The sequence below is a fragment of the Callorhinchus milii genome, unplaced genomic scaffold (genome assembly GCF_018977255.1).
Source record: "Callorhinchus milii isolate IMCB2004 unplaced genomic scaffold, IMCB_Cmil_1.0 Scaffold22, whole genome shotgun sequence".
Classification (NCBI taxonomy): Eukaryota; Metazoa; Chordata; class Chondrichthyes; order Chimaeriformes; family Callorhinchidae; genus Callorhinchus; species Callorhinchus milii.
This window is the reverse complement of record NW_024704763.1, coordinates 6,541,761-6,565,808: the sequence shown is the minus strand read 5'-3', so window position 1 is coordinate 6,565,808 and position 24,048 is coordinate 6,541,761. Positions and strand designations below refer to the sequence as shown.

General features: G+C 40.0%; 1 protein-coding gene across 1 annotated transcript; it reads right to left on the bottom strand.

Annotated features, from left to right (window-relative positions):
* Positions 1 to 13,230: 13,230 nt before the first annotated feature.
* On the bottom strand, positions 13,231 to 23,814 carry fam219b (family with sequence similarity 219 member B). Its single transcript, XM_007909223.2, has 6 exons — positions 23,743 to 23,814; positions 20,212 to 20,311; positions 17,072 to 17,162; positions 15,049 to 15,126; positions 14,280 to 14,334; positions 13,231 to 13,789 (listed from the first exon to the last, which is right to left on the bottom strand). The coding sequence occupies exons 1-6, from the start codon at positions 23,812 to 23,814 to the stop codon at positions 13,634 to 13,636; spliced, it is 552 nt and encodes a 183-aa protein (XP_007907414.1). The 3' UTR covers positions 13,231 to 13,633.
* Between the last annotated feature and the right edge of the window lie 234 nt (positions 23,815 to 24,048).

The window sequence follows — 24,048 nt, the reverse complement described above, 5'->3', positions numbered from 1 at the left end:
CTCCCGACGTGAAAGGAGCTATACAAATGTAATTTTTGTTATTAAACGGTATTGAGGAAGGAAACCCAGGACAATGCGATCGGATGTGCTGAGGAAACAGATCAAGAGGACAAAGATTTGCACAGATCAACGTCAGGGCACACACAAGGAAGTATCCCGACACACACTCTAGGGGGCTCCCAAGCCTTGGCTCTTGCCAACATGCGCCTAAGACTCCGGAATTAGGTAACGCAGGTTGCGTCCCTTCAGGGAGAGCGCGTGCATCCCATTCCAACAATCCATCGCTGGAATTTCCGCGTGTAAGATGGGATGCACGGAACTCTGAGCTTGGTTTGGATACACTACGGTGATGGGTTTCCGCATGGGCGAGACTCCCGGCTGACCAATAAAAAAGTATCAAATGCCTTGTGTTTGAAGCTGACAGCTCACAACATGTGTTTAAGCATTGCCATCTGCTGGTCAACTCCTCAAACAGCAATATAAGAAAACACCTAATCCAGCAGGTAGACTTGGACTAAAGTTATTTTCAATGCCAACGCAGACTCACATTAAAACCAACGAAACATGTATCCTGGTTTGTATTACCTTGTATTAAATAAGACACATTCCCACTTTTGCATTGCCACTGATCAGGAACTATGTCCACGCATCAGGTCGGAAATACCTCACAATGTATCAAGAGGTCATTTCCTTCATAAATGTGGATCTAAACGTAAATAAGGTGGGAGTGAATGACACACTTGTCTTTGTAAACTGTGTGTTTTGTTGCTGTGGACAAGGATCTAAAGAACTAAACTGGGGTGCAGGAATGAGACTTGCTCATTGCCACGGACTTAATGTCAAAAGATGCCACCTGCATTGCATTCTCTTTCATTTAATTTGCCCTAGAGTGTATGTGGTAGAGATCTCTCGAGGTATAAGGGGTGTTTCTAAGGGACAATAATGGAGGGTCTCCAAGAAATTTCTCCAAGTTTAATAATTGTTGTGTTTAATATAGCACCTTATGTCAACAAAATATCTCAAAGCGATTCACAGAATTTCTGTGATATGTAGTGACTGAATTTTTGCAGGCAAACACCGCATCCAATTTGCGCACAGGAAAGTCCCACAAACAGCCATGAAGCAAATGATCAATTTTGTTATTATATCTGGTAGATTTCCCACGGTACCGACATAAAGAAATAGATCACGATTAATAGCAAAGAGTTCAAGATAAATCCCATCTTCCTCCTGGAGCCAGAGTGCCGTAACTCTGTGACAGTCACATTGATAATCCCACTATCTTTGCATGCATGACGTAACTAAAATAAAGCGGGAGCCTCCAGCACTTGAACTGACCAGCTCTGAGGCGAGGCGAGGGTTAAGTGGCATTTCATCTCCACTCCTGTTGATCTTCAGGGAATGTCCTTTTAATGGAGTTACTGTAACAGCATAGACATTGGCAAGGCGACTTTACACATCACAATCTAAGCCTTAGACAAAGCCCCCGTTATTCCCTCCAGCACGGTAAACGTGATCGGCCGAGGAGCCCAGCAGATGCAGTGGGGTGACACAAACAGCACGAGCGTTCTTCACACTTACGTGATGGAAGATTAATGTTCAGTGCCCGGCACCACAGGCTCAGCGCGTGGATAATAAACAAGATCATACAATGACGAAAGTAAGAGCCTCTCGAGGTTAATTTAACAGTAGCTTATTTTAGCGGAACACTGGAATGAGCCTTTTTTTTTTTGGTTTTAATTTTCGAAGGCTTCATTCGTTCCTTGGCTTAAATGGCCAATAACGACACTACTTACAAGGTCACATTGTGCGCTTGCTGGGATCTGACCCACACTCCATGCGAGAAGAGCCTCAGTGGAGGGGAATGCATTCGCATTCATTACAATCAGCAGTGAATGGTTCAGTCCAAGATCAATTTATAGAACATTACAGAAGGAATCATGGAATCTTATAACACGTCATTTAGCCCAATAGTCTGCACTGGCGAATCCACTCCTCTCTCTCTTCATTTGCCTTCACGCAGGGTAACGTCTCGTGATCTAAAAGAGGGGAAGGAGGGAGCAAGGCGGAGTGATTGAGAGAGAGCGAGAGATCCAAAGCTTCAGGGATTAGTGGCTGAAAGCACCCTCCTGCTCGCTCTCCAGACTCTCTTTAAAATCCCTTTCATAAGCAAAATGTTGGGATATTTATAAGTATACAACGGCAAGGGTTTGTATGAAATTAGGATAGAGCATACAAGGCTGGAGGATGTAGAAATTATTTCTCAGTTAAGTTTATTTTCAGGGTCAAGGCAGGGCTTTTGCCGACGGGTAAACAGTAGCTCAAATCTTCCACAAATTACGCCCTTGCATTGCACTATTACAAAGCACTACATGAAATAGGCATAGCCTCCTTTACAAATCATTCCACATCCAAATTATAATAAATAAGCCTTGCATTTGGCACAGTGCCTTATCAAGTCAGCCAAACGTCTCAAAGACCTTCACCGGATTGTAGTATAGTGACTGTGTATTTGTAGGTGAACACGGCAGCCAATTTGGGCCTAGCAATGAACCCGCAAACAGCCATAAGTGAATGATCAATTTTACACGGAGGATTGCTGGGAGCTGTTTGGACATTCATTCCGGTTGGAATATTCAGAAGCTGGCAATGATTGCTGTTTTGTTTTCAAACTAACTCATTCACAAATACATTGTTGATATTTGATTAGATTTAATCACTCACATTAGGTATGCTTTAGAATATTAATTCAGTGAGCGGAACACAGTGCAGAATGTGCTGCATTATTTATGGAAATACAGCAGCACAAAAATCTAACCGTCCAGCACCATACTCATACTGTTAGCGCTATGCTTTGGGCAATACATTGCATTAATGACGAGCACAAATGGAATTACGTTTTGCTTGAAAAGGAATATGGTAGAGTGGGCAGAGCTCATGTGCAAATCTAGGTACCTTATGTGGAGTAAAACACCAATGCAGACTCCATGAGCTCATTGATCTGTTTCTGTGTAACATTCCATTCTATAACACTATCATTACAATTCCTTCCAAATTATTTTACTACAGAGAGACACTTCCTCTCTCCCCTCCTCCTGCCAAAAAATATCCTTTTTTAACATGGTACTCACCATGACCTAAAAGATGGAGAGGGTTGAGGAAACCTCCAGGATTTGATCCTAATCCCAAACTAAACCGTTAACAAACCGGAATGACATAAAATATACTTCTCAGCTGGTTTCACGATCCACACGTGATCTCCTTACCTCTCAATCAATATTACAGGGCATGGAGTTGGGTTAAGATGGCTTCTCGCTTCCTCTATGCTGAAACCTCATTAACTCCAGGCCAGCAGAAGGATGAAGCTCTCAGGTGTAGCTTGTTACTCTCTGATGGTACATCTTGTCTCACTGGTGCTTTCTGCAGATGCACCTTGTTACTTCATCAGAACTAATCTGGTGGTTGGCAACACAGAGACCCTGCAAATAAAACCGTTTGACTAATGACATGTCTTTATTGGAATGAGTGGTGATTTGTATCTGAATGATTAATTTAAATGGCATCCTTAAGCACACACTGGGTTTTCGAAGGTAATAATGTGTGCTCATCTGTGCTGCTCTACAGACCTAATTCATTTTTACATTAGAGACAGCATTTGTGTTATGACAACAGCATCAGTCTTATTCATTATACAGAAATGTTACATACATAAAACAACTTTGCAGAAATTATATGCATAACGCACCTCGTGTGATTGATTTTGAAAAATGTATTCTCCAGCAATCATGTTCTGCCTCTGTTAACATGCTCAATTATACGAAGGATCTTGAAAGTGAAGAGATTGAGTGTTCCCTGGCTGTGTTTTTTTTTAAATTCGTAAGTATTGAAAGTCCAGTCAAAAGCTAGGAGTCAGGTTTATAAAGGCTGAGGTTAACTTAATTTTTTTTATTGATTCGGTTGGTAGAACTCTCGCCTGAGTTAGGTTGTGAGTTCAAGCTCCATGCCGAGACTTCGAGTTCACATAGTCTAGGCTGACACTCCAATGCAATGCTAGGGGTGTGGAGTATTATCACAATACAGTCATTATACTTTACAGTACACCCTGTGAAGCACTTTGAGACATCCTCCTGATCTGAAAGGCATTATATCAAATGCAACAATTATTTATTTGTTGAGAAATAAAGGCAAAAGGTGGTGAAGCCTTAAAAAAAAGAGAAAATTAGATAGATTAAGTAGGGATTGTGTGTCAACTTGGCTCAGTTGGTAAATATCTCGTCTCTAGGTCAGAAGGTTGTAGGTTGAAGCCCCGTAACAGGACTCCAGGTCATAGTCTGTCCCGTCCACCAAAATCCTCGAAATTAATTGGCCGTTCAACCTCATGGTTGTTGTGGGATCTCCCTCTGCACAAATTGCTGCCACGTCTTCCAAAAAACTAGTCACTACACTAGACTACACTACATCAAATTCATGGGCTGCTACTAAGTGACACAAGGCATAGGAATTGCTGTCCTAGCTCATGTTTCTTCTTCCCTTGAGCCTCAAGCCAATACAGTAGCTCCTTCAACTGACCGGTCACACAATTATGTCATTATACCCAACTCCTTAATAAGGAAACTGCAATTCACATAACAATAATTAACTTTAATGAAAATACATTTTCTATGTCCTTCGCACTGTAACCTCTCTGAATGGTTTAATCTCTGGTAATGATGCAATTTAATGATAACTAATACACTCTTAGTTTTGAATCAGCCCTCCAGTAGATTTTTTTTCAATATGCACAAAATATGAATGTTTGATCTTTAAATGAACTCTAATCTTGGGTATACTATATATGATTTAAATGGATATGCTTTCACTTTCAATTGGCTTTGGTTGCTGGACAGATCAGAAATCATATCAGTTTTTTTATATTAAAAAAACTTTTTCTACCAGATCTGAAATATTGGAACTGGTGATTTAGGGGATTTAAAAGGAGGTATAAGAAAAGTCTGCACAACAAATCCAGCTCACTCATTCCACAATCATTCAATGGCACAGGTATTGAGTCACTAAGTCAATGATTGTGAAATGTACTTTGCCAAATTCAGTCTTCAGAAGGTTGATACGACAATAGAGTGGCTCAGCTGTTATTCCAACAGATCTCGTCCATCAACAAACACATCTTCCTGTTCAGGAAGCGAACAGAGTCCAAAAAAATACACTGAACACAGAAATTAAATCAATAATAGACGCAGAGGACAAACCTCATTTGAGGCACAACATTTAATGTATTAAAGCATTTCATGTTATCATTTGTACATAAGTCACATAAGTCATATCAGTTGGCACCATATATTTAATATGACTTGTGCAAAGTATGAGTTATGTCAATCTTGCATAGATTATAAACTCTTGAACAGGACTTTGGCCGATGTACAACTTAGGTAATTATATGATTTACACAGATCAGACTTATGCGAGTTTTACTGTATTCATCATTTTAATGTGTTTAAAGCGTTTGATGATTTGTGAAATAAGGTTCTCAAAGTCATGGGCATTTTTTCTTTAACAAGAAAATTCAGTTTACAGTATAAGCTGTGAAGCGCTTTTAAGAGGTCGAGAAGATATAACAAGCGTTATATCAAATGCAGGGTCTAAACAAGGTTTCACTTTTGTGTATTTGTTTATTACCCGCTTACCCTCAAATTTTCTCTCGTACTCGTAACTGGCATACGGTTTGCATGTAATTTTGTGAAAAAAAAGTTCATTTTAATTGCTGCTATCTTGCCCGGAGAGAGCTCTCGATTTAATTGATAGCTTCAAGTCTTTTGTTATTTACTGCCATCAAGACCGCGCTCCTCCGAAATGACGATTACACAGCTCTGTAGAAATACATCAATGAACTAATATCCTTCATTGATATTTGCCCATTATTGCCCTTGTGGGCGATGACCTTACTCCTCGTTCTGTCTAAACAAATGGCGTTTCAGAATTACTTTAATTACCATATACAGTTGACCTTACAAAGATAAGAAACAGCATGTTAATCTGACTAAGTTCATTAACTTGTCTTCAGTCTTGAGTCTTCCTCTATCACTCTCTCGTTCTCCAACACCCACCGCCAGCCCCGCCCTTCATATTGTTCATTGCTGTTGATGGTTGCAGCCTTTCCCTCTTGAGGGCAGCAGAAAACCATCGGAGCATAGAATTGGGTGAAAAAAAGATCAAAGTACTGTAGCTTTGATTTGGGATTATAATAATAATGAACTTTGCTTTTGATATAGCGGTTTTCACAACTTCTGGACAACAAACAACAACAATTTGCACTTATACAGCGCCCTCCATGCAGGGTAACGTCTCGGAGCGCTTAACAGTGGCGGAGCCTGACTCCGAGCCGGGGGGAGGGCGGAGGTGGCCGTAAGTACGGTCGAAGAGGAAAGTTTTCAGGCGAAAGAGGGGAGAAAGGGGGCAAGGTGGAGGGATTGAGGGAGACTGTTCCAGAGTTTTGGGGTGTAGTGGCTGAAAGCGCGACCTCCGATGGTGGGGCGGAGGGTGCGAGGGACGAGCAGGAGCCGGTGCCAGTCGAGCGGAGGCGCCGGGTGGTGGATTGGGGAGTGAGAGGGAGGGAGGTGCTAAAATGTGACGGGATTTGAACACGAGTGTGAGGATCTTGAAGTCGTCTAGACGTCTCAGAATATACTGTAAAGTGAACTGACTGTGTATTTGTGGGCAAAACGCGGCAGCCAATTGCGCACAGCAGCGTCCCCACAATCAGCCGTGGATTGAAGTGATCAATTTATTATTGATCACCCAACACGCCCAACGTTTTGGCCTGCCGGGAATTGAACCCAGGTCTCTCGCTTGCAAGACGAGTGCTGTAACCATTGAGCTACAGGACTCCACTTAGTCACTTAATGATCCAGGAAATGTAAAATGAAATAAAGCAGATATTCCAGTGTGTTAGTCTATCTATAGATTAGCATGTATGTGTGTGTATATATATATATATATATATGTGTGTGTGTGCTCTTCAGAGACTGGGGCTGAGGCATTTTGTTAGGGTAAGAGGGAGCTTTACTGTTCATTTAACCCTTCATCTGGTCTGTAAGCGTTCAGCCCTAGATACTATTAGATGGAAATTCTGTTGCCAGAGCTGTTGGTGAAAGACTCAGAAGTGAGCAGAGCTTTGCCTGCTTCCATTTGAGTGATTGGAGCCTACGCACAGGAGTGCATACAAGATTCCTGCCAATCGGGTATCAAAGTAATAGCCTAAAAGGCTCAGAGTTTCACAACCCTCTAACTATCCCACATCTTCAAATGCAGAAAGTCCTATCCACACTGAATGACTGGAGAGCAAGAGCATTACACTTTCTGATATTGGTATCAGAATTCTGTTATAAAAAATGGTGAGAGTCCCTGTTACAAAACACTTTGAACTTCAAAATCTTAGAGTTTTCCTCCATCTTTAAACATCAATGTTGCACGTTCACCTTTATATATTTGACTCCTCGAGTACACTAAAATGTCAGTAAGGAACATCAGGAACTTTTTTTAAAGAGGTTTTTTTTAAAAGATATGTCTGTCTTTCAGATTCTGTTTAAGAACACATTGTGGAGGTAGAGACTGAAAGGCTTGCAGCTTAAAGTCAGGTAAGGAAGGAACATGATCTCAACAGCTGCTTTCCTGTGCTTTTGGCCAAGAGAACCACACACTAGAATATCCTATTCATTAAAAAGACGGAGCATCTACTACAACAAGATTGCATTTATTGAGCGACTTTCACGTCGGGAGGATGTCCCAAGGCGCTGGACAGTTGGGTCGGGACCCGAGCAGGGGGGAAATGGTCAGGGTGAGGGGAGGGAAGGGAGGGAGCGAGGAGGGGGTAAAGAGTTGAGAGGGGAGCTGAAGGCACGGTTGAAGAGAAAGGTCTTGAGACCGGCCTTGAAGGAGGAAAGGGAGGAAGCAAGGCATCTATCTATGCAGATAAAAGAGGCAGATGTTTTCTGGTGTAAATGAAACCACTTACTGTGGCCATAAAAAGATTCATTACGATATATTATTTATCCCAAAGTGACAACATCGAGAACTGCTAAATATTGGATAAAACAAATGACATGGTGTAACTGTTCACAAATCCCTTGTTGAATTCAGATGAGAGTTCTCTTGATTTGCCGAACACTGCTTACTGTGCCCTACAATTTAGCAGTATGCCAGCTCCTGCTCAACTAGAATCAAGACATGATGGTATGATGGGTGTTCTGCTTTCTGCTCTAGGAATTTTACTTAAATTTCACTAAGTAGGGATATATGTGCACACCTTATTTGAAATCCCACCATCCTATTATCGAGCACTAATCTGCAAAATGCTGTGTGTCAGTCTGGCGAAGGGGTGGCACTCTCGCTTCTGAGTCAGAAGGTTGTGGGTTCAAGCCCTACATCGGCACTTGGAATCACAGTCTAAGTTAACACTCCAATACAGTGCTGGGGGGTTGGGGGGGGGGGTGGTTTGTATCATCGGAGATGCTGTCCTACGGATGAGATGTTGAACCGAGGTCCCTTCTGCATGTCCAGGTGGATGTGAAAAAGGGAAAGGAGTTTCTCCCGGTGTCCTGGGCGAGAATCCCTCAAATAAAATTGGTCACTCACTCCATAGCTATTTGTAGGACATTGTTGTGTGCAAACTGGCTGCTGCTTTTCACCCACAAATATAGTCAATCCACTTTACAGTATAGATAAACTGTGAAGCACTTTGAGATGTCTCGACCATGTCACAAGGCTTTACATCAAATGCAAGGATTATTCTTATAATTATTGTCCCACCTCTTCACAAAGTTTCCAGCTGAGCTCAGTTTGGGTTGCATTCTTGCTTGTGCTCAAACCGCTCAATTTTATTTCCAGGAAGAAATGGCTGCTCTAACACAGAGCCCAATTGAAAAGGAGAAAATTAGCATTGAGAAATATGTTTCAATAATTCTTCCAAACAATAAATTGCAGCCCGTTAAAAAAANGTTTGACCACCGTAGAAGTCTTTCAAACCACACTTTATTGTGTTTTAACATACCAATACGCAAAAATATTACTTAGTAAATGTAGTTACATTTGCATACTGCAGACAGAACATATATGAATCTTTCTATTCCATGTGCACTGTTGCTTCCGTATTGTTTTTGTTGCGGATTTATGGGATGGTTTCTGAACCCAATTTGGCCGTACAGCCTAGTGCAAAAATCAGAATCCTAAATAGGTACAGTTTCCAGAGAAAACAACTCACCAAGTTATATTTACAGCCTCAGTCTTGTTCATCAAACACACTCGCCAGTGTTCATATTAACACTAATTCTATCGGGTGAAAGAAACCCAAACAGCTTTCACATGCAATTTCTCTCACTGCCTTTGTAAAGGCCTTCTTACCCAGTTGCTCAGATTGAAACGCAAGAATGCCACAATTTGAAACAATACATCATATATATATATATGTGTGTATATACCTAATAATTTGAAGTACATCAGTAATTATAAGAACAATAATAAGGAATTCAATTAATCCTCCAATTTTCACCAATACAATCGCCATTTGGACCCAAACATAAAAGCTTTTTCTTTGACTAAATCCCCGATTGAATCAACTATATTTGACTTCACTTTGAAGTGCCCATCAAATACTGTTGCTCAAGATGCCCAAAACAAAGCCTGATAAATACTGTGTAACATGCAAACTTCATTTCCCCTCTAAACCTCCAAAGCCCATAGACAGCATATCAACAGCATTTGTAAAATAAAATTCGAGTGATATGCAAAAGCAGGGAAATGTTGTTCCACTTGCTCTCCGCTGCTAAAAAGTGCTCCACCTAGCAGCCCACAGCAGAACTGCCTTCCTCCCTCCTACCTGCGCACATTGAAAGTAAACTTCAGTTAAGGCTGGTATTCAATCTCAAAATGACAAGTCGAGCATTTTACGAGATACCAGGTTGCTAACATTAATACAAAAACAATGAACACACGTCTTACAACGCACCATGTATCGGTGAGCCATCGAAGCGCCATTCTTCTGAACAGTACACTATAAAAGGGTCAAATCAAAATAATACTAATAATAATCCTTGCATTTGATATAACGCCTTATCACATCTTTGAGGCGCCTCAAAATGCTTGCGCTATGGCCTCAGAATCCTGGATGAATCAATCGACCATTAGTAACCACCTCAGAGATGAACACTATAAACCTGCCCTCTCCTCCATTTTCGGTTAAGCCACTATTTTCATGTCAGGAATTTCACTTTCCCATCAGTGTGGATCAATGTCATTATAGCTCGAGGGAACTTTTCCAATAAGAAATTTTCAAGATGGTATTGACTGTTCTAAATAAATATCCTTCCAGCACAATGTTTTCTGGTTAGGATATATGTGTTTAAGTCTACCTTGAGTGAGGGACTTCTTTATAGTTACATAGATGAGCTTCTATCTCATTACAAAGGACAAGCTTTGGTGAACCAACTTTTCCCTTGTGGGCAGCTTAAATGTAACAAGTCTTTTCAGTTTACTCACAATCTATTCCTTGAACCAAAAATATAACTGAGCAGCTGAATGTATATAGATTTACTCTGTAAAATATATGCGATCTGTACAAAATACATACACACACCCAGCAAATTACAAAGGTTTTTTTTAAAAAAAACAAGTGAATTAGAGGATACGGATCTCTGCCAATCAAAAGGTGCAATTAAATGTACTAATTAATTAAGCAACTTCATTATCTGAACAATCATCAACAAATGGTAAAGCTTCAGCACATCGAGAAATTGCTTGTGAGCACGCAGGTTCCCATCAGGTAGCTTACATTTCTAAACTAGCGCATTTACAAGCCAAGTTCCTTCCTACTAATGCTTATAATGAATGGCTCAGTCTATTTCACGCTGCAGGGGCACACTGACTGCTGGATGAAGGCACAGCCCCATTTAAATTGGCTTATGCTTGCCCAACGCAACATTAAATAGCTTAGAACGTAAAAGTGGCATTGCAGTAAAACTTATTCCTAAATCGTACATTCACTCGAGTCCTATTCAGTTTCTTATCAAAACCATTTGAAGATTTCTTTGTGCTACTCGTACTAACCTCCTCCGAACTCGTAAAGTTTCCCTACCCTCCATCACTCCCGCACTTACCAGCTCCACTGAATCCCGAGAAATGACATCCTGATCTATTGACGCATGCGTACTTACCGGACGACTGCATCGAACTGCGGGAAACATAGTCTTGATCTGTTAATCTGTCAACACTTGAGCGAAGAACTTCATTTCCCGCAATTCAATGCAATTCCAACATGTGCCGGTAAGTGCACACAGGGTGACGGTTCATGTCGCATTCAATATAGTCTTGACTTGTCACCACATGCGCACTTACTGGCTGCATTGACACACCACCGCATGCATAATTCAGTGCAGTGCATGCGGTAATTCATCAATGCAGCCGTGTAGACTATTGATTAAATCGGATTTAATACTGTATGCAACATACAGTTTGCCTGCAGCTTGGACTTCGCCCAAGTCATATTAAATGTCATGGTCCCAACTGATAAGACTTATGCGAGTTTTACTGTACTACACTTGCATTTGATACAGTTTAAAATGACCAACTTCGGGATGAATATCAGGTACAGCACCCCGACACAGAATCCGAAACAGAACCATGAATTGGCTGACACCAGAGATATAAAAGGATCCCTGCTGGCAGGTTTAGTTTAAGACAGGTGGCTGAGTTTATAGGTTAAATTAGAGAAGAAAGTGCATCAAGTTGCAAAACGGGGCAATTTGGATTGCTTTGAAGAAATCAATATTTGGAAAATATGCGATGAGAGAACAGATAGGATGAGAGAGCTAGTGATCTGGAGGTTTGGCATCAACTCAGAGCAGTACTGAAGCCATTCCATACTAACAAGCACTGCAAAGAAAGGGGATGATTCACAGTACACTTCTGCACAGTGAAACATAATTAAATAGCAACTGGTTCTGCTAACGATTTAAGATTGAAATATATTACAATTGCTCCACAATTGTAATATATTTCAATTATCATTCATCTTCCATAACTTGCTCCCTAAGCAATGAAACATTTCCATACAGTAATATTACTGCTTGCCCAAAAGTTCTAAAAAATGATCTGCAATGTTGTCACTTACACCAGAATGTTACAACGCTTCGATTTAATCTAAAATGACCTCTTTCATTTAAGGCTTGCTTCAAATTTGATCCTTTCATTCTTTTGGGATCATTTCTGCATCCCTTTCTAGCACAAAAGGTTTAAATAATGGTTAAGTTTGCTCTCTCCATTCATTTTCTAAGATCTTGGATCGAAAATGAATGGCGATCTCCTGGATCTATATCGGACACTTGCTCATTCGCAGAAGGAATCAGTGAAGCTGTCCCATTTTCCCAAACCCAGGTAACTGAGGCCAACTGCAAGCACCTCTAAGTGTTGCCCTCGCTGAGATCATCTATTTTAGCATAGATCGGAATTTAATAACTTGTGACCTTATGCTCTGTGAGAGCTAGTGCCTTTAGCCACCAGACAATCAAAAGGACATCATTTCGATGGCTAACTTTACCACTTTTCTAATTCGCGCTTTCCCCTCAAGGGCTTGAGGATGCTGGGCCAGTAAATATTGTTAGGAGATGGGTCAGGCTAGGGTTCAGAAACTGTGGGTGGCAATTAAATATGCCTTGTGTTTCTGGTACCTCTTGCAGCTGTTGTATAGAATTTTTCCTCAGACTATTGAACATATTGAAAGGAGAAGGGAGTAAAAGCTTGGTTTTATTTCCCATTAGAGTATGTAATTCCTTTCAGGGGGGACTGAGTTTTTCTGGGATACTTGCAAGGTCTTCAGGTTTTCGTCACAATTGGAGCACCCTTTTATAGTTCAATAATTCGGCATTTAGTAATTTAGCATCAATGAGTAAGGCAGTCATAGGGCTCAGGATTACAGTTAAACTCATATCGCACTGCTGTTTCAACTCTGTTTTGCCAAATGTAATTAGTATTATAAGCAGAGATCAAGTACTAGACTTTGATGGCCAGAAATTCCACCTAGTCTTTACCCTATTAAGACCATTTGTCTTAATAGGGCAAAGAGATGGTGGTGAATTGTTAAAAAAGTTTAAATCCAGCCATAATTTAGAAGCTAATCCTTTCCAACAACTGTGAAAAATGGCTTCCAAATTAAGACTGTATTTAAGTGTTTTTCACAATTCTGTGCAAACTGAAATTTTGAATACAAATGGTCTTACAGGCTAAAATTAGACAAGATTTAAGGCCTTTAATCAATATTCTCATCATCACTCATTGGGATATGGATCTTATTATATATATTATATTTATTTAGTTGCAAGAATAGCATGGACTGAACATTTAGTATTATAAGGGATCAGCGATTCCAATAGCCATATATACTTTTACAAATAAAAGGGACCCTGACATGCTAGAATAGTTTTAGAGTTTAAATTTATTTTACTAATGCAAATTAATTAGCAAAAACACACACACATCCAACACACACACACACTCATTTTTTACCTTCTATGCGCTGTTCACAAAAATCCGTTACCCAAGATAGGACTAACTTTGACATAGTGAATGGGACGCCCCGCAAGGCTCCTAATTACTGAATAGTGCAAGTGTTTTCTGCCACACAGCAACTGCAGGCTGATGAGGTGACAGGCTTCGGAGGAATTAAGTCAAGATCCTCATCGTCTGGGATTTCGTCCAGACGGTAGCCGTCTTTCAGGAGCTGTTGGTTCAGGTCTTGATTTACCTGCTGTTGAGAAAGAGAAAAAGTTACTGAGTTTAAAACAAAAGTTGGCTTAAATTCTGGGATTCAGTGTAGCTTAAATGCTTTTTTCAAAAGCCAACTGGAGTCCCATGTGTCATGGATAAGAGCATTCGCCTCTCAAGTGAAAGGATCCGGGTTCAATTCCCAGGACGGGAAAAACCTTAAGTAAGTTTCCTTACTCCACACGTGTCCGTTTATCTAGCAGTAAGTAGAAACCCAGTTGTCTGTCGATTAGGGGATCGCTTTCCGACTGTTTGTGGGACACTGCTGTGCACAATTGGCTGCCAGTTTCGCTCACAAAATACACAGTCAATCCACTTTACAATATATTCTGTGAAGCGCTTTTAGACGTCTCAACAATGTGATAAGGCACGATATCAAACGCAAAGCTTATTATTATTTAAGTTCCAATGAATCATACAATCTAAGTGCATTGAAATTGAAACTTCTAAAGCAAGGTTGTTACTCAGCTCACCTCTGCAGAGGAATAGCCTGAAGATGAATAATATTTTGATTCAAATTCCCCATCACTGGAAAAAAAGCATCGGACATTATTTCAAAATGAGCGAGTGACACAAAAATAAAATCAAAAATGTTCCAAACTGAGCCTCACAATATTAATATTCATTTTGCTATAAAATTGCTGATTTGGGATTGGAGAAAAAAACATGGTGTTGGGTCTCCTTAGCGTCAATTTCAATTGTTAAATAGCAATAGATTTAACTTTTAACTCTTAACTCCACAACCTGAAGTAATTCCTTTTGAGATAGTCAAAAGGTGAACCTCAGCGTGGGGATTTACTATACTGTTCCGGTCACAAGCCTCAACTCCACCATTCTTTGCCAGTCAGGGAAATGGAACTGAAAGTATTTTCAAATTAAATGGTTCGGTTGGGTTAGCAACTCTAAAGGCTACAGTATTGAAAATAAGGGTTAAATATTTCTCCTCTTGGTCCCAGTTGGGTGGTGGTGGGGGGGGCTGAAGAGGTTAAGTGCAGTATAAAGCACTTTGAGAATCCTCCAGTTCTCCTGATGTAAGAGACTAAATAAATATAAATTGCATTGTACCGAAGTTTCAGAGACTTTTATGACATGAACCCTAGGGAAAATATAAATTGGTTTTATAATTTTCTTTAAAAAAACACAAGTGAATTGAAAGCCCTTGTAGCTAATAACTTGTAAGGGTTCAGAAAATTGTCAAGTCATTTTAATTTGCAGTGATTGTGGTGAGAATGTAATCCTTACCTGTCAGAATCCAAGTACACTAAAGAATCATCTGGATTCTGGTTCAGTGCAGCATAGCCTTTGTTGAACTTCACTGACCTAGTGCAAGATGAAACCAAATGAAATCTAATTATTGGATATCTTTAATAAAAATAAGTGCAAACTACTTGATTTCACTGAAATTGTAAGGGAACAGCTAAATTTAAGATTTAGATATTTGAAACCACTTCTTGGGATTTTTTCCCAACTTTTCAGAAAAACCATTCAGCGTTTCACAAGAATGAATTTCAGCATTATAACAAGCTTTTGCACTTTTGAAAGGTTGTGTTTTTTCAGGTTCGTTTTATTTATCGTAAGGTCAGACAGATATGTGTATTTCTTGATGGTGCCCTGGAGAGAATATAAAAGGGAAAACACTACAGATCCAAACAGGCAGGACATAAAAACACAAGATGCACAAAACCAAGCCAGATTTCAAGCGGTTAGCAAGGCTGTTAATTTCAGAGGAACGAACGGCAACAAAATCCATTTCAGAATTATTTTAACATCTGAGAATTTAATCCAAAAAGTAGAAACAAAGAGATTCACTGGAGATCAATTTGCAAATTACCAGAATGTTGATCCCGATCAGTTTCATTCGAATGGATGAGAGACTTAAAAATCTGATTGAAAATATATTTTTCTGAAAAATGAATCGATTCATTCAATCTGTGCTAGTTATCTGGTGACAGTCAAAAGCTACCGAATTCACAGTGGTTGCAGATGATCTTTTCCATGTCTTCAGTCACAAACATTTTGTGGATCAAAGCTTCAAGCAAGCAGGTAAACGATTTTGGTAAGCTTACCTTTTTTTATAACCAATTATACTTTGCCTTCAACTTCTCGTCCTTAACCAGCTGTGATTTTTTTAAGCAAAAACTGGAATTTTTCATTAGAATACTGAAAGAGTTGGAGTCAAAGTAAATACATTGTAGAAGTTAAGCTTTTACTTTCAGAACATAGATTTAACAGAATTTGGGGGGATAATTTTACATAAGAATTTTAGTTCTAAATGATGGATTAGACTAACAAAATTCCTGTAACATGGTCATTGGGGCACAACTTACACGTTTACAGAAGCTAAATTAAGGAGTTGTGTTTATAGGAAGTAAGGCTATTGGAATCTTTTGAGTTAGATGTTAAAACTATTCTGCATTGAGAGGCAAGGACTATTACTAACAATGCAGATTGAAACCTTTTTCCTACAACTAAGATGATTGATCATGATTATCATTTAGAATATTTATTTTAAGTATCAATTTTATTTCCACAAACACCAATAGAACTATCAGAGAGACCAAGCCAGGTTTGCTGTATGAAAACCATTGCTTTGGAACCTCAAAATCCGGGAAAATTCATTTTTCTCTCCTGGCTTTGTTATTCGAAAATACTGGATGCAATCAGAGCAAGAAACAGATGTCCTCATTTGCTCAAAACCTGAGATTTCAAGCTAATTGAGAAGCTACATGGAACCTTGCCCTTGGATAAAGGTCAAAACTGCAGCCATTTTGAAAACACATTCATCAACCAAGATCTTGGGTAGATCCAGAAATGTGAGTTGGAAGCTTTATGTTTGGGTCAGCCAAGTGTCTGACACACACAAGGAAACCCATCACCATACTTAAGACATTCCAAACTACTGAGAGTTCAACGTATGTATTTTTTCAGTTGGTATGGCATATAATATGCACTCTACCTAAGTAGGAACGCACCGTTTGCCTAATTCAGAAAAATATTAGCCATGGGTTGACGAGAGGACCTCAAGAGAAAGTACATTCAGGTACCATTGTGGAGTCAGCTAAGGGCCCACAGCTCGCCATTTTTACACATTTTGAACAGTGTTCACAATTTTTCCGTAAAAGACTTTCCTTCCAAGTCAGGAGCTTCAAAGGAAAGCTTCTTATGAGCAAATATTGTGAATTCCAGGCCGGTTGTATTGAAATATCTGTGTTATATTCACAGCATTGAAGACGTCAATGCTGGTAAACGAGGCTAAGCCACCAACCTTTTGGTGCCCGATTTTGGTTGCTGGATGATTGGGCCTCCACCAATTCCTTTCTTCTTTAGTACTTTTCTGGCTAATTCTCTGTGTTTCTCTATAAAATAGAAAAAGAAAGATTAGTTGAAGGTGCAAAGCATTTAGTTGAAAGAATTAAAAATATAGCACAAACCGGACATTCACTGAGGGTCAGATACAGTTATCAGAGAGAAATCTGAACTGAATATAAAAAGAAATGTACAACACAGTAGGATGTAATATGACCTATTATTTTTCTGTGCAAACATCCAATCATGCTGGATATCTGCACGGAAAGGATATGCAACTGATCTCAGCCAGACAGTGCAATTAATGACAATAAGCAAAAGTAACCAGGACAAAAGACGCAATGAGATTAACTGCGTAGTGGGCATATCCAACTCAATCAAGCCGAAAAATAGGCATAAAGGAATTACATAGAATGTTAAGATTACGGAACCAGGCCATTTGGCCCAACTAGTCTTTGCCAGTATTTATACTCCACCCCAACTAATCCCTTTTATTCCTTTCTCTTGCATATATGTATTGTGTTTCTACTAAAATACATGTACTTCAAGCAAAGCATCCAGCAGCGAGCTCCACATTCGTATACCCTCCGCATAAAGAAGTTCCTCCTAAACTCCCTCAAGATCTTACATTTATGCCCCTCGTTTTGGACTCACGGACAAGTGGAAACTCCAAATCCTTTCATAATGTTGAAAACCTCCATCGGATAAAAAAAATAAGCAAAGGGAAGTGAAAGAATCATTATGTAGTTGCAAAATATTAATGTTGCACAACAGGTTTTACATTTATAACATATGTGTTACTCCCCCTCCCCAGTCAGGATCTAAATAGGTAATAGAAGGAAACAGTGCAAGTACAAATTAAAATAACCACTTTCATAACCAAACTGTAAAACTTAAATCTTTCTTCATTGGTAGTCCTGCTTTATATTTGAGGTCAATCCACAGCATCAAACTTATGTAGAATGAAAAGAAAGACCTCAATCCTTTGTGGTTTCTTGTACAGTGGAGTAACTGGACTAGGAATGGTAGGCAGGTGAGTGGAGCTGCCTGGAAGGTAATACGGAAGCACAGGTGAGGAAACTGCGGTCAGGGTGGCAGCGAGATAGAGGCAGTGCGGCCTGCAGAGGCACAGAAAGAAAGGGCGACAGCATGAAAGGTCCTGAAGCCATCTCACCGGTGAGAATGGGAGGTAATAAAGTAGCAGGTATGTCATCAAGCAAGAGTTGAGCACATATAAGGAGCACTCAGTAAATGGGTCACTGGAAATTAACTAACGCTCTTATGGACAGAGATTGAGTGTTTAGAAGATGGCTGCAACTCAGCAGAGAGAAGCAAAGCAAAGAGAATGGTTGGTGACAAAGAGTAAGAAGGGCTCAGAATTTGTAGGAGGATTCTCACCAATTCCCCGCCAACTCCCCCCCCAACACACACACACACACACTTTCTTCTCATCTTCTGAACGTGTTGGAAATCTCTTTTTCCTGGGTATGTTTTCATAGGCACAAAATGATATGTACAGATCTATAAAACAGTCCAATAATCCAATTTAATCTAATTTTTGATATATATGATATACATTATAGGCCTATAATTTAGGTGTCACCCTGGCTCTGTTCGAAGCACTTTCACCTCTGAGTCAGAGGTTCAAGCTGCATATCCAGACTTTGAGTTCATAGTCTAAGTTGACACTCCAATTCGAACTGCTGTCTTTCCGTCAGAAGTTAAACCAAGATCCTGTTTATCTGTTCGGGTAGACCTTAAAGATCCCATGGCAGTAATCAAAAAGAGAAGGGAGTTTCTCCCAGTGTCCTGGACAAGATTCGCACAAATACAATCCTGACTAACAATCCCTCAAATAAAACTATTCATTCACTTCAAGGCTTTTTGTGGGACATTACTGTGCACAAATTGGTTGCCGCCTTTGTTTACAAAGTACACAGTTATACGCTCCACAGTAAATCCTATGAGACGTTTGAAATCACAGTTACTATATTACATTGCAAGGATTATTCATTTATTAAACTAACAAGGGAGGCCTTGGAGACTAATTGTATCACCCAGTGCAACAAAGAATCAGATAGCTAATTGGCAAAGAATATTTAATTGAGAGAGCGCGAATAGCAAAAGATTAATTAGTTATTTTATTTATTATTTTTGGGACCCATCAGATGGACTGCAGTGGTCTTTTCCGATTCTTAGATTAAATGAGGTAAAGAAAGGGAAATGGTAACCATTTTCCTCTGTTCTCCCAATCTGCCCAGGACATACCACTGAATATTGGATAACCGAAGAGCTCCTCAGTAAAACCCAGCTGACTTGCGTTTAAACCAAAGCAGAAGTCAAATGCTCTGTTGAGAAAAGTTAGAGGATCCTGGTGTAGACATTCCACAAACAGCCACATACTGATGTCCTTCGATCCTTCAAATGGATCAAACGTCATTGTCATTTTTAAACTTCTCAGGGAAGAGTTTTGTCATTAGCTGTACACCATAAAGGTACGAATCAGATAACTTCACAACCAGAAATAATATAATTTTAAAAAACGGATATTCATAGAGCACTATTACAATAAGTTTGGTTTATAATTAGCATTGGCCAGATTTAGGTTAGGGATTTTTCTGAAGAAGCAAATCATCATAAACAACCCAGTGAGGTCACTAAAGCCACTGCAGCATGACAACGGTGCATACAGGGACAACATTCCACAGATGAGTCGATTCAATGGTGTAAAACAGAGTACGGTATACCTCACATAAGTTGTATCAGTTGGGACCATACATTTAAGACGACTTATGCAAAGTACGAGTTATGTCAAACTTTCAGAGAAGATAAACTCTTGAATGGGACCTGGGTAGATGTATGTCTTAGGCAATTATACGATTTATACAGATCTGACTTATTTGAGTTTTACTGGACAACACAACTCAAGATATTCCCTTCCTTATTCTGTTTCACTTCATCTGTTTCAAAAAACTAAGGCAAAATAGAGTTACTATTTTGGAATGTAAACCCCAGTGATCATGACATTGGAATCATCACACTTGCAGCATCCATAACCCATCCATAACCATCGTGCTGACCGGCTCAGTTGTGACTTACGTAATTTCATATGAATCGTAGGGGCTCTGGTGGTCACAGTTGGTGTTTTTCTCTCCAATCCTTTTACTGCGCTCTCATTTTTCCAGCTTTTGCTGTGACCCTATTTAGAAGCAAGACAGAAGACATCTGAGCCTAAGATTGAAGGAAGCAAATTAATGTCACACGCTGTATGTGTAAGTTGGAAGATCATTAAATACGCATTCCATTTACAGACATAGATTGAATGCATTGAAGAAGTGATTATGCTAAATCCGAACCCTAGCTCATTTCCCCCTCCTTATCCCAGGGCTATTGTAGTGGCCATCAGGGTCTATCTGCAATTAGTGCATTCTACCATTGTCATTTTGCTTTCACTTGTTAATACCAGAACTAAACATAGAAAACACAAAAAAGGTCTCCAAAAATAACCTGCTAGATAAGAGAGCTCCACACTTCAATATATAATGTAAGAATGGAGATAACATTGGACTAAATAGTATAAGAAGAGTAACTACAAAGCAGTCATTTTAAGAGTCCTGTAGCTCAGTACTTGGGGCACTCACCTCGCAAGCGAGAGAGCTGGGTTCGATTCCCGGCAGGGAGAAACCTTGGGCAAATTTCCTTTTACCTACTGAATTTTCCCAGAGACTTCTGTTTTTATTTCACTTTACAGTATATTCTGTGAAGCGTTTTGAGACGTCCAGGCGACGTGAAAAGTGCTATATCAAATGTAAGGATTATTATTAAGAAGCTTTCAGATTTAATTTGTAAATTTGGGTTCATCTGAACCTCAAGATTAGATTATTATTTGGGTTTCCTTCCAGAAAAACTGATCACTAGAGGGAGTAAAAATTATACAATTTTCTTCAGAAAGACAGCAAACTCAGCTCATGCAGTTCCAGAAATATAAGGTGAATATTGTGATTAACTTAACACTTGGAGGTCTGTAAGTTTCCCTCCCTCCTTCTCACACACACAGTAAATTTCTTCTCTTTTATTCATGTGACCAGTAAATGTACAAATTGAACATTTACAATCTAATTTGGATTTATTCCCAGGCCTCAAACCTCACACTCATTGCCGCTTTATCCCGGGTTTATGTGTGTAATTGACTCATGAGAGAAAGAAAGAATTAACAAGTCAAACCAGAATTGTTTTCTTGGTATTTTGATTGTTGGCGTTCAGATTAGCACATCTAGTAGGCTTTTACTTCTAATCGAGAGTCTACAGAAAAGTTGAAAAAGCAGAGGGGGATGCTCCATGTCCAAAGTGAAAGGGATGGAACAGATCTCAAATAAATAATAATTTGTTCACTTAATTCATGACTGTTTGTGGGACACTGCTGTGTGCAATTGGCTGCCCCGTTAGCCCACAAAATACACAGTAATGCATGAAATTCACTTTACTACAACAATATGCGAGCTAATTTCAGGAATTACAGTATCCAGACTTAGTTTATTCAACAGATTCAAGGATAAGTGTGAGGTCAAAACAAATAGGAGTCAATCGTCACCAAATGTCAAATCTTTGGCATCAATAGAAATCAGGAGAAAACCTGAATGTCAGGACATTAAATTAAGCTTTGGTGACACATTTGAATGTTTGTCCTTATATCTGAAGAAAAAAGCAAAGTTTCCCTTTCTAATGGAACAAGAATTGATCTTTTGGGTTCTTTTTAAAACAATATCTCGGTTCAATTGAAACAGTACAGCACATCAGTAATACATAGCAGAGTAAAGCTAAATGAGCTTTGTTAAATCCGTAGCAATCAAATGCCACCTTCTATCGACTCAGCACTAATTCAATAGAATGGAACCATTTCAGTACAGCAATCACAATTATACGCTATGTCTCAAACTAGTCTGAAGCAATTATACTAGTGTGGTCACTGGGGATTATTTATCATATCACCAATAGAGGAGGGGGTGGGAGGGGAAGAGTGTATAATTCCAAACTCTCCTTTTCAATTTTCTCAATTCATCACTTAAAGTGCTCTTGCGACCATCCCTACCAGTACAATAGCTAAGCACAATTACAGCAACAGTTTAACCCTCTCATTCTCTCTCTCTCTATATATAAATTTGGAATACTCTGTATAATATCCTATATATTTCACTCTCTCTATACATAATAATTAGTGTATAACTCTCTCCCGTTTTATGTACAGCATATATATATAACCAGTATAGAGTAGAGGCCTCACTCGATCTAGTGGAGTCCTGTAGCTCAGTGGTTATAGCACTCGCTTTGCAAGTGAGAGATCTGAGTTCAGTTCCAGACAGGTCAGGGCGAAACCTTGGGCAAGTTTCCTTACTCCACACAGAGCCTAATAATAATCCCTCCAAAACCAAAAACAATAATAAATTGGTCATTTTCAATCTACGACTGTTTGTGGGACATTTCTGTGCGCAATTGGCTGCCGCGTTCCCCAACAAATATATAGTCAATTCACTTTACAGTGTGTTCTGTGAAGCGCTTTGGGACGTCCTCCCGACGTGAAAGCGCAATATCAAATGCAAGGATTATTATTATTATCTATATATATGCAGTGTGTAACCCGCCCTCTATCTGTATATATCCAGTGTATAACCATTTCACTCTCTCTAATAACCACTAACTAACCCTCTGTCTCTCTCTATAAATATACATATAGTGTTTAACTTGCTCACTCTATATATATATATATACATATGGTGACTGGAACACTTCAGGTAATGATATATTATAATAATAATTCTTGCATTTGATATATATAGTGTATGTGTGTGTATATATATGTAATATCCCCTATCTGTCCATCTGCATATATATATTCAGTTTATAGCCTTTTCACTCCCTCTATAATAATCGCTATCTAACCCTCTCTCTATATATAAAGTATGTGTATATACACATATATATCCCATCTGTATGTGTCTGTCTGTGTGTCTGTCTGTGTGTGTCTGTCCGTGTGTCTCTGTCTGTCTGTTTGTCTGTTTATCTGTGTGGTGTGTCTGTCTGTGTGTCTGTGCCTCTCTATCTGTGTGTGTCTGTCTGTCTGTGTGTGTGTGTCTGTGTGTGTGTCTTTGTGTGTGTGTCTGTGTGTGTCTTTGTGTGTGTGTGTCTGTCTGTGTGTCTGTTTGTGCGTCTGTCTGCTTGTGTCTGTATGTGTGTGACTGTGTGTGTCTGTGTCTGTCTGTGTGTGTCTTTGTGTGTGTGTCTGTTTGTGTGTCTGTCTGTTTGTGTGTGTGTGTGTCTGTCTGTCTGTTTGTGTGACTGTCTGTGTGTGTGTCTTTGTGTGTGTGTCTGTGTGTGTTTTTGTGTGTGTGTGTCTGTCTGTGTGTCTGTTTGTGTGTCTGTCTGCTTGTGTCTGTGTGACTGTGTGTGTGACTGTGTGTGTCTGTCTGTTTGTGTCTGTGTGTGTGACTGTGTGTGTCTGTGTCTGTCTTTGTGTGTGTGTCTGTGTGTCTGTCTGTCTGTTTGTGTGACTGTCTGTTTGTGTGACTGTGTGTGTGTGTGTGTGTGTGTGTGACTGTGTGTGTGTGTGTGTCCGCGCTGTCAGGTTGTGGTTACCGAGGTCCCGGGCCGGGGCTGGGGGCCGGGGCCGGGGTCGGGCGGGGAGGCCGCTGTGTCCCGGGGCTCCATGTCTCGCTCTCAGGGAATCTGAAGCGGCTTCATGGCTCCGGGGGGTGTGGGGGTGGGGGGGTCCCGGGAGGTCCCGGTGTCGCCGCCGCCGGTCCAGTTCACCCGAAAACCGTCGTCCACCGTCGTCGTCAGTCCGCGAGCAACTTCCGCTTCCGGGTCACAGTTTCCTGGCCCCGCCCCCTCACCCCATCACCTGTCACTTTGCAGCTCAATCCGCCCCCAAATACACCCCCA

What these genes read in the sequence shown, in the direction of transcription:
- fam219b (XM_007909223.2), bottom strand. Translation starts at nt 23,814, where the DNA reads ATGGAGCCCCGGGACACAGCGGCCTCCCCGCCCGACCCCGGCCCCGGC. An exon ending in AGCCCCGGCCCGGGACCTCG is followed by an intron (nt 20,312 to 23,742) that starts GTAACCACAACC and finishes GCTTCTAAATAG; the next exon opens with GGTCACAGCAAAAGCTGGAA. An exon ending in GTGTACTTGGATTCTGACAG is followed by an intron (nt 14,335 to 15,048) that starts GTAAGGATTACA and finishes CTTTTTTTCCAG; the next exon opens with TGATGGGGAATTTGAATCAA.